Here is an 11,931-nt window from a genome sequence, read left to right on the forward strand (position 1 = left end):
AAATCTCACGTATGGAGATATTATTTTGCAACATGTATTTCAATCTCATATTTTGTCAGGACTCAAACCCGAGCCTTTTGTTTACAAGGCAACAATATTAACATTTTGCCATCAGGGGAGGCTTCACATTTTATGAGGACTCAAACCCAGAGGCCTCCTGATTGCAAGGCAATAAAAACCATGGGGCTATGCACCACACTCTACTGGGTCTCCTGGGATTTTGACAGAAAAACACACTTAAAACAATAAGATCATATGGAACTTGGCATAGTCTTAAGTGTAGGCAAATCTGTCTGAGAGGCTTCACCTTTTCTACACTAGAATTCAAAATTCTTAAAAAATCAGGGCATATCACACCTGAAGAATTGGGGTATAAGCCCCTCTTGCCATTGTTTTAAGTGTAGGCAAATCTGTCTGAGAGGCTTCACCTTTTCTACACTAGAATTCAAAATTCTTAAAAAATCAGGGCATATCACACCTGAAGAATTGGGGTATAAGCCCCTCTTGCCATTGTTTTAAGTGTAGGCAAATCTGTCTGAGAGGCTTCACCTTTTCTACACTAGAATTCAAAATTCTTAAAAAATCAGGGCATATCACACCTGAAGAATTGGGGTATAAGCCCCTCTTGCCATTGTTTTAAGTGTAGGCAAATCGGATTGTTCAATCAAATAGCCTCTTCCTTTCTCGTCCTGGTTATATTGTAAATACAACTACTTGTGTGTGTATGTATCTATGCTTCGTTTATAACTTTTATTACTTTATTGTTAGATAAACCCAATAAAAGGCGTAGATAAGCGGATGCGTTTTCTAGGGGTGTGCGGGATCCCGAAAAGTCGGGACCGGGATCGGGAAACAAATTTCCCGTCCCGGTCCCGAAATTGGGAAATGACTTCCCGACTTTTCGGAATCCCGAATGGTCATTTTAAAAAGTTGTTAATTCTCGACGTTTTCAGCATTTCAAGTGTCTGGAACTTATAGGAAATTGTTTGTTTTTATTCCAGAAATGCAAAAACAATCACTTAAGTTGCCCGACCCTGTTGCCGAGTGGTTAGCACATCGCGCTGCGACGCCAAGGGTCCCGGGTTCGAATCCCGGTCGGGCTTGGTTGTTTGTGAATGTCCATTCATCAATTTCATCATTTCATCACTCATCCCCATCTTCGCAAATTAGCCAAGAGGCACAAAACGCGAAGTAAAATAAACTAAATCAAATCAAATCAATCACTTAAGTTGAAAATGACGCGTAGAATTCGAGATTTTCAGAGGTTCGGGAAATTTCGAACATTTCCCGACATTGTCGGGAAATGGCGAATTTTTCCCGTACCGAATGTCAGGATTAAAAAAATTTCCCGTCCCGACCAAAAAAATTCTGTCCCGCACACTCCTAGCATTTTCCATGCACTTGCCACATGGTTTTTTGAACACAACCAAGCCATTGGGATCAGTTAAAATGTCTCTTACTACACGTTAATATATTAGATTAATCGTACTGATTAGAAAACAACAGATATACTACTTTCAAGTCTACAGGGTGGCTCAATAAGTCACTTAACACCCTCAGTACAAGGCCACTGCGGCATGGAATGTGAAAATGGCGATGACCAATCATTGCCTGGCCAAGGGGGAACCACATTGACGCCACCCACACGGTCGGCGGCCATCTTGATGTCCGCCATCTTGAATTCAACTTCAGAATTTTAAATGGGAAGGGGGTCTTGCGACATATCAAAATGGGCTAGAATTTCACGAGAAATGCAACGGCGAAGGTTTTTTCGACGTATCTTTAACCAGTAAAAAGTTATGATTGAATTCTTGTACCAATTTGCTCCTTTTCGAGGTGTTAGAAAAATGCCCTAAAATTTGTTTAGCGCATCGGTAATGCATCGAGATCAAAGTGACGTCTAGGGAGAGAAGTTCGCATGCCATTGCACACGATTTTAATCGGATACATCCATGAAGAGCTGCGCATTATGAATGGTTGTCGCGAACAATTTACAGTGTGACGCTTCCATTGAATTAAAAGTCCTTCACAGTGACAAGGCTAATTTTTATGTTCAGAAGGAAGTTCATAAACAGAATATTCGACCCTTGTCATCTGATAACTAACTTTGGACAAAAACAGGTTCATAACGTTCCCATAAGTGTTCTGGTGTTCTTCCCTATTGAAAAAACTCTGTAAAAAGTACCTTCTTCCATAAGCAAGGATGAAAAAAACCTGTTTATTTAACAAATCCAAGTAGCCCTAAGCATTTAAGGTTCCGTTGATGGAAAATTGACTAACCAATCGTGTTCCACACAGCACGCCACACGATTAACTTACCAACACTAACCATTCAGCTTTGATCTGTCGAAAATGGGTTATCAGATAAAAAGCATCGAATATTCTGTTTATAAACTTCCTTATGAACATAAACATTAGCCTTGTCACTGTGAAGGACTTTTAGTTCAATGGAAGCGTCACACTGTAAATTGTTCGCGACAACCATTCATAATGCACAGCTCTTCATGGATGTATCCGATTAAAATAATGTGCAATGGCATGCGAACGTCTCTCCATAGACGTCACTTTGATCTCGATGCATTACCGATGCGCTAAACAAATTTTAAGGCAATTTTCTAACACCTCGAAAAGGAGCAAATTGGTACAAGAATTCAGTCACAACTTTTTACTGGTTAAAGATACGTCGAAAAAACCTTCACCATTGCATTTCCCGTGAAATTCTAGCCCATTTTGATATGTCGCACAACCCCCTTCCCATTTAAAATTCTGAAGTTGAATTCAAGATGGCGGACATCAAGATGGCCGCCGACCGTGTGGGTGGCGTCAATGTGGTATCCCCTTGGCCAGGCAATGATTGGTCATCGCCATTTTCACATTCCATGCCGCAGTGGCCTTGTACTGAGGGTGTTAAGTGACTTATTGAGCCACCCTGTACTACGAATGAATTGAGAAGTTAATAAATTAATACAATAATTTCAACTTATAAATGAATGAAGATTTCCTTCTTTCTTTGTGTTCACTAAAGCAGTGACATCTAGCGTGTAAATTTTAAACAGTAAATTTGTGAAACCGGGTGTGCTTGTAAGCTATAGTCCCTTAACTTTCTCAATTACGTGCATTTATACAACGAACGAGCAAACCGTTCACCAACAATTACAATTTACTTTGATTACTAAATGCTTCAACATTAAAAGAATTTCTCCTCTCGGGAGTGCAATTATGACACAAATTCGTCATAATGTCCTCAGTCCAAGTTCCAAAATTAATAATTCTTCCTTCGTAAATGTAAAATGTAGCTGTCTCACCTGGAGCATGGTTATTTTCCACGTGGATTTATCTAGATTCGATGTCCTGCAACTGTCCATCCTGATGTTTCTCTATGAACCCATCCACTATCTCATAACGTTTGGTTCTGTGTACAGTGACAGGTATTTTCCACCTAGAACAAACATTAAACAAACAGATAAGTTGCTTCATTTGAACCGAATGAGTAAACAAACAAGTTGGAGCTAAATTTACTGCGTAAGTGCTCTATGCTCCATCAATAATTACTAATCAGAATCTAACATATCCATTATCCATATTCTGAAGAATAGACTATCATAATGTTAATTATGCCAGTAACTACTTACATATGAGTAACATGTGTTGAATTATCTTACTAAGGCATTAATTGAAAAAACAACTTTAGAATTTTCATTTTGTTTAAATTTATGAGGTCTAACCTATTTAACACAAAAATTCAAAAATTTACTTTGAAAATTAGCCATCTTCATCAGGTTAAAGATATACCAAGGATAATATAGATAATCCTTGGATATACCTTTACTTTAATAGCTTGTGAATGTAGTTCACACTTACAATTAACAAACATACAAGCTTTTTTTTAAAAAAAAAAATCGATAAGCTTGGAAATACGTGATTGTAAGGAAAAGAATGAAGACTTAATTTCTCTTAAGATACAGTAAGTTATTTTTGATACATGTAGAACGTGTTTTACCCAATTCCAAATAAGGCTAACATACGTATTATAAAAATCTAGCATTTGAATCTGATTGCATTAATCAAAATTTTATGTTCGTATTTCTTACAGTTTTAAATATCCAAATTGAGATAATTAATGTATTAGGAAATATTTTATCTGCATTTTCTCACTCCACAATATATAATATTTCTGTGTTTAGTTGATAGCAATATATCACAATCAGCATTAGAAATTAGCGGAAGCAAGTTATTTTACAAGGTTATTAGGTCATTTTACGCCGACGTAAAATGTCCATGTCACCATTTTTAGCGACTAAACAGCGGATTCTATAGACGGTCAGAGCTGTTCCCAAAACGGTTCACTAATTTCTTGCTGGGCGTGTTCTTTGTTTTTTCCGCCAATCATAAATAGAGGTTGTATTCTTTTGCAACTTTAACCTTTTAAAATATGTATATAAATATCTGGCAAAATATGGTGAAATATGTAAAAATTTGTCAGATATGAAACTTCCGAAGGTAATATTTGTTTCAAATTCACGTTCTGTTTATTTTGTACAACAAATTGCACTTCTTTAACACCGAACGAATAGTATTGAGTAGCGATTTCACAATTCCTTCCACAACCAAAATTATATTGCATTCAACATTAAAAAAATGGAATCTGAGATTGTTTTTGTGATGAAGTAGTTTTCTGACTGCTATGGTTTGTAATAAACTGCAAATTCTATTAATTTTATATTTAAAAAAAAATAATCACTGCGGAAGTTAAAAAAACAATATTTTATAACTTTCATACACTGAGCCATAATTTGGCAAATAGATTTTCAGTTTCAACTGTGGCGACTAGTTGTAACACATTAGGCGCCAAGTGACGTTTAAATATTAAGGTTCAGTTTTCATTATAATAATAATAATAATAATAATAATATCGTCTTTATTGAGAAGGCGTGTTTCGGCCTCGCGGGGCGTTCTTACAACAAACCCTTTAAAAAAACATATTACAATTGACACTTTCCACTTCTTGAATATCATTGTTGCAGTAGAAAGAATAAAAATAAAAAAAATAAAAAAATAAAAATAATAAAAAAAACATTCCTACTTATGTACTGAAGGTACAGAGTTAAAACTAAAACCACAATTAGAATACAATTATTACAGCTAAAATTACAACCAATACCTCATTCACATTCATTACAGAAAAGACAAAGCCAGGCACTATTGTTTGGACAGCAGATGCTTCTTTAGGTTTATTTTGTATGTTGCAGGGTGGAGCTCCCCTGAGGTCAGTGGGGGGGGAGGTCATTCCATTCTTTTATTGCGGTGACTACGAAAGAATTCCCATAGAATGTTGTTCTGTGTACAGGAATCGTGAAGTGTGTTTTTTGACGAAGGTTAATTTGTTTTCCTTTCTTCCTGTACGGAGCAATTTGATCATATGAATATCTTGGTTCCTTATTGTTCAGGATCCTGTACAATAACGACAATGCCAAAAATGTTCTCCTATTCTTCTAACGTTTAACCAATTAAGTTCCTGTAAGTACGGGGATATGTTCTCTTCTTTTGACATTCAGTATAAATCTTATGCAACTGTTTTGAAGTTTTTGTATCTTGTAATTTAGAGCACTGTGGATGTTTATAAATACGGGGGAAGCATAATCAATTTTTGGCATTACAAGTGTGTTGACTAGGTGAGTTTTCGTTTCTTTGCTTAGCATATGTTTTAATGGAAAAAGTGATTTCAGTTTGGCTATCGAGTTTTTAATTATATGTGTGACATGAGAACCCCATTGTAGATTCTCGTCCAATATTATGCCAAGGTTGCGTGCTGTTTCTACTTTCTGTATTTTGGAATTATTCAGTGTAGGGAGGGGGAGTTTTAATTCTTCTAAACTTTTTGAGGTTACTCGTTGTGAATAAAGTTAAAATGTAAGACTTGGATGAATTCAATTTGAGTGCATTACATTCAGACCATTTAGCAGCTCTTTGGTGGTAGGTCTACAAGACCTACGCAAGCATTGTGGCACCACCCAAATCTTCAATGCGTGTATGTTGTGGAGGTTAAGAAATTAGGTTCACCCTCAAATGATTGATTCCCTACCACACTCGTTAAGGAACCTTAGTTCTGTCCAATGTATATATTTTTTAAATATTTGATTTTCTCAAATAATAGAATTGAAAAGTTATTAAGGGTCACTTATTCAGTTCTTTAAGAGACCGAAAGGCCGATATCGCCGCCACTGGTACCATATATGCAGAAGATGAGCTCTTGTGTTTGTTTCGTTTAAACCACACTCAGCTGGTTTAATTTGTTCCCTTTACTCTCAATCAAGGCCAATTATGGCGCTAATCTCAGTACATAAACTTTTGACTTCAAAATTTACCATTTAATGCCCTTTCAACCTCTGCAATTTTCTAAATCAGAGCATAGAAAACTAACAAGGGCGTTTCCATTTCATTGCCAATGTTGTATGCGCATGATGTGAACCAACAATTTTATACATTCCATTAACTCGCGTCCATAATATTGAGCTCTTGAGTTACGTTATTGTGGATTTACATTCACTAAAGATAGGCATTTGGAATAATCGCGCTGAAATTCTAAATTCTTGAAGAAAGTGCTTTTAGAAAAAGTGAGTTTTATTCCTACAAAACTTATAAGATTTTGGTAAAATTACATTTTCCATTGTGTAGATATGTGTAATATTTTTGGAACTCGATCCACTGCCGGATCTACAAATATCGCCTCCCCCCCCTGCAAAATATTACCAAAGGCCCCTCTACCTACCTACCTACCTTTACACACACGCACACACATATATACGTATATGTGTGTGTGTGTGTGTGTGTGTGTGTGTGTGTGTGTGTGTGTGTGTGTGTGTATATATATATACACACACACACACACACACACACACATACATACATACATACATACATACATAATGTATGTGTATGTGTGTAATTCTTGATCTCATGTTGACTAAGTCACATAAACACATAAAAAGTAAAGGAGTTAGACTGGGTACAATTGGTCATGGTAGAAACAGCTTAAACTTTGGTGTGTTCCAAGCGGACGTCCGCCATATTGGTGGCCGCCATATTTGAATTCAATTCAAAATTTTTAAATTGGAAGCGAGTGATGTGATATATACGACACTGTTTTCTCACACCTGGAACATGATACATTTGTTACAATCATGCAGTCATAACTGCTTCCTGATTAAAGATAGGTTGAAGAAACCTTCACCAATGCATTTCTCATTAAATTCTAGCCTGATTTGATTCAGTCTGACTGCCACGCGGGGCACTCGGGGTGGGTGATCTAAGATCGGAATTTTTCTGGCTTTGTCCCCGCATAAAGCAGCTTTAACTTATCTTTACCTGTATATATTGTATACATTGCTGTACCCCTGAGTACCTATGTTTATTTTTTACATACGCATATACGAACCCTCTACTATGTCAGTGGCTGAGATACCCCTAAAGGATTAAATGTCTCCGCACTGCGGTGTTTTCCGGCTTGTAGATCCGACACTGGATTTTTTTTTATCCAGCCCTCCCCCAAAAATTTCCTCAACACCCCATAAACGTTTTCACAATGGCCCAATTTATGTACGTTTTGGCTCTAAATATACCCTTACACCTCCTAAATACAACACAACCCCCCTCCTCCTCCCAGTTGGAAAATTCTGTTTCATTGAGTTTTGCTTTAAGTCTAGTTTTATGCACAGATAGGCTAATTGTGACTAGACCTACAACTAGGATCCAAACCACTATGTGCCTCTGCCGGGTATCGAACCCGTGACCCCTTCATTACAAGGTGACGACTTTACCACCGCGCCGTGGGAGGCTCCAAATCTTTTAAAAAACCCTGACTCGGTTACATTAATATAAATTTAAAAAGAAAACACCTTGATGATATATTTTATGCTCTCTCTTCTCTGGAGGCGTATCAAGTTGGAAACCCTGTTTTAAAAATTTCATGTTCTTCTTGTCCCGCCATTTCTAATTTCATCCATATTTAAAGTGATTGATTGATTCATTTGGTGTTTTAAGTCCACTTTATGCACGTTAAGGCTAATCAGGACTGGACCTACAGTTTAAAGTGTGATCCGAACCACTATGTGCCTCCACCGGGTATCGAACCCGGGACCCCTTGATTTCCATATTTAGAGGTGGTTTGTAGACAAATAAGCTGATTCCATTACCCAGTGACATGCTTATGGAGAAGGGCTAGCCATTGCATAACTTTTATTTATACATGGAGTAAACACTAATATTTGATCCTCGTGAGCAATTTGGTTGGGGAAGGAGTTCCATGCTTCCTTAAAAAAAAAAAGCCGGGCTGGCTGAAGTAATGACTGAGAATCGAACCCAGGACCACCTGATTACAAGGTTATATTCTTAACCTTAAGAATATCGTCCTCTTGTAATCAAGGGTTGCCGGGTTGGATACCCGGTACTTCGAATCCGACTTTCAGCTCTAGGTGCAGTCCCGATTAGCCCTTCTGTGCATAAAAAGCACTTAAAAAACAAACTCAAATTAAAGTAAACTCATACTCTCGGCATCTGAACTCGAATCCTAGAATGGTTGTTACTTTTTGTTTGACTTTTCATGAATTGCATCTATCTTTCAACATAATCATCTCAAATTACGTAGAGAAATAGAGAGTTAGAAAAGCAACGTAAAATACACAATTTACAATATGAAGTACACAGGCACGTATCTAGAAATACATTTCGGGGGGGGGGGGTCCGAATCATATGTCTCATAACAATAATAATATAATATAATAACAATAATAATGTTCAAAATAAAATAATTATAAGTATATTTAATTAATTAAAATATTCAAATTAATTAATATTATATTTTCATTACATGAATAAGTAAAAAGACGGTATAAGGATAGTGCGTATTCATTCTAGCTTACGTGCAGTTAAGGTCGGCAAAATTTGTAAACAATCAACTGCCGTAGCAAGGAAATTAATGTCAAATAGATAAAAATTGAATATTTATTGAGTATCAAAAAACATGTTAGATCCAGTTGTCGAAAAGCAAAGTTCCTGGTAATATTTTATGCATGTTATTGTTGTTGTTGAGTTGGTGTTTTAAGTCCACTTTATGTACAGTAAGGCTAATCAGGACTGGCCCTACAGTTTAAAGTGGGATCCAATATGCATGTTATTATATGTAGTAATAAATATTTCCTATAAATCTTCTTTGGTACTGTCAGTCAAAATCGTATGATTCTAATACATATAATCCTTGCCTTCCAATAAGTTTGGCGGACATTAAAGAACAAGTATATTTTCATTATTTACTTTTAGTTATTTTATTATATCATTACTTTTATTGTTGTACTTTATAAGTCTTTGGGGGGTCCGGATCCCCGGAACCCCCCTTAAATACGTTCTTGGAAGTACACTATGTATTCGGGAAAGTGTCAAGTCCTCCGCAGTGAGTGTGAAGGAGTAAATCATGCAAGGGAAAATAAAGTAAAGCAGATTATTATTCTTGCAGTCGTCGCACTTACTTTAAAACATTTGAGACCACAATGTAAGAATTGTATTTGCGAGAATTTATTAAAAGTCATGTGCTGATCGGAATTCAATTCGGCGAACTGCATCGTTTATTCTTAGTTATTTTTGTCAAAGACTTTGCCGTGTTATGCTCACTCTGCAAGTGAATGTAATGAAGCCTTTGTCACAATAAGTGTCCAAGTTTCCGTCTATGTCATATCTGTAGTTTTAAGTTTTCAACTGTACACAAGAATAAACAAATAAACCCGTGCTTTCCTGTCTACCCTCCCCTCGCACCTTAAATGCTCGACCCTCATTTTAAATACACTTTCTTTACCATGTTGACAAGTAAAAATGAAAATCACTTACCAAGATTCCATGACTATTAAATACAGCGACTTCAATTTTTAAAATCAGAATTCGGTTTGTCTAGATTCTATCTTGTCTAACCATTCCTGATGTTTTAACTTGACTGAGCAACCTAGTCCAATACTCAGACGTGTGTATGTGAATATTCAATGTACACAAGCAAGAATCAGATGGCAAGTAAACAACCCACAGTGGAATCTTCCTCAATACGATGTGGGAATCGTGACTCTGAATCCAGTTCTTGTGGGTGACAGGCAGTTCTACAAATAGCTGTTTCTTTTCCTTTCTGACCTTTCGATTCAAGCTTATCTCGGTTTTATCTATTTTTAACCACTACGCTTGACCTTTCGTGTAATCTGAGGGTTTGCGAATAACTTCTAAAATAGCGTATTTATGTATATAGTTTTTAAACTCATATATGACGTACTGTCTAATTGATTACAAAGTAGGCACAGTCAAATTGTCCGCGAAAGGTTTTTTACATTCAAATTGTAAGTAAACTGAAAGTTTAACCTGTCATTGTATCTTGGACTTTTGAATGATTCCCTCAATTCGATAATTCTTAAATTTCAGTTTCGTGTGTCTATGCATAGCTATAGCAAACAATAAAACCTCGAGACTTTTTTTTTAATCTAGATTTCCCACCCAATCACTTTTCTGTAAATATGGATATTTGTTCTTTGGTGTGTCAAAATAAAATATAGCAGAATAAACTTAGACCCTCGATCCACCCAACCCTTTCTGCACAATATTCTGGACACACTAATATTCCTCTCGCATGTTTAACTTACAATTGGCGAGTAATTTGCAACACTCCCCAAAATTTTCTTAAGGTCAGGAGGGACAGTTTCAAAGTCGATGAGGTTCTCTGGACACGCGCAGTGGCAGTGTGAAGCACGTATTGTAGCCTGATTGTCATCTGTGCGTTATTAGCCTTTTCTCGTGGTCTGAGGAAGGGTGGGGTGTGCGAGTCACATGTTCACGTTTTATACTTGTTTACTTTGCGTGTAACCAGGGACGTAGCTAGGTTGATCAGTTTGGGGGGGGCCCAAACGTAAGATTTTTTCTATCAAAGTATTATAAATTAACAAACTATTTATGCACCATATAATATATATGTATATGTATGTGTGGGGGGGGGGTGGCACATGGTAGCATCGTCGCCTTGTAATCAAGGGGTTCCGGGTTCGATACCCGGTGGATGCTCAGAGTGGTTCGGATCCCACTTTACACTGTAGAACCAGTCCCGATTAGCCTTACTTTGTATAAAGTGGACTTAAAACACCAACTCAATCACTCAATAAATTGGAAAGGAACATCATTTTCTTCTGTAGCCCCCAACAGTCTACGGATATACACTCGCGAAATCCACAGCCCTTATTCGGGAAACTAAATGCAGAATGAACTCATTAGCTTAATGACTGATACACCAAGAAGAATGTTATTAGTCTTTAGATTTGTAAATTTGCTGGAAGAAAATTGAGAAGTAGATAAAATCATTTTCCGTGGTTTTAGATATAAAGTCCTGGAACCAGGTTTACAAGTATTGGCAACAGTGCAAATATGAAATGTGTGCGTAATGAGTTGAAGCTAGGCATCTCATGTATACAGTTCATACCGGAATCAAATCCGGTATCACTTAGTTCAAGGCGACCGCGTTAAGCAATATTCTAAAGGGCGGGCCCAAGTCTTCTACGGCATCTGATTGTTCACTTGGGAAATGATGACGATAAGAAATTATACGCTCTCGTCTTTCTGCAGGTTCAACAACCTGCCCGGGTTCGATTCCCGATTGAGGCACATAGTTGTTCGGATCTCACTTTAAACTGTAGGTCCAGTCCCGATTAGCCTTACTGGGCATAAAGTGGACTTAAAACACCAGTTCAATTAATCAATCAATAGAAAGGTTCAAGGTTCGATCGCTGCTGGTCAGGCCGGTAGCCAGAATTTGATTTCGGAAGGGGCTTATCCCTTATCGGCAGCCGCCATCTAAAGACGAAAAGGTTGGGGGAGGAGTAAATGCGCTGAAGATGAATTTCTTGGTATATTGCAACT

At 37.1% G+C, this 11,931-nt stretch overlaps 1 protein-coding gene across 1 annotated transcript in view; it reads right to left on the reverse strand.

Annotated features, from left to right (window-relative positions):
* The window catches only part of LOC145998444 (facilitated trehalose transporter Tret1-like), a 29,511-nt gene extending 19,482 nt beyond the window's left edge, over positions 1 to 10,029 (reverse strand). Inside the window, exons 1-2 of the mRNA XM_083134856.1 lie at positions 9,877 to 10,029; positions 3,306 to 3,439 (exon numbers count right to left, since the gene is read on the reverse strand). Of these exons, the coding sequence (XP_082990982.1) occupies positions 3,306 to 3,365 (60 nt within the window). The 5' untranslated portion in view covers positions 3,366 to 3,439; positions 9,877 to 10,029. The remainder of the gene's footprint in view (positions 1 to 3,305; positions 3,440 to 9,876) is intronic.
* Positions 10,030 to 11,931: the final 1,902 nt, after the last annotated feature.

The sequence above is a fragment of the Lepisma saccharinum genome, chromosome 14 (assembly GCF_977018435.1).
Source record: "Lepisma saccharinum chromosome 14, izLepSacc3.1, whole genome shotgun sequence".
In the NCBI taxonomy this organism is placed as follows: Eukaryota; Metazoa; Arthropoda; class Insecta; order Zygentoma; family Lepismatidae; genus Lepisma; species Lepisma saccharinum.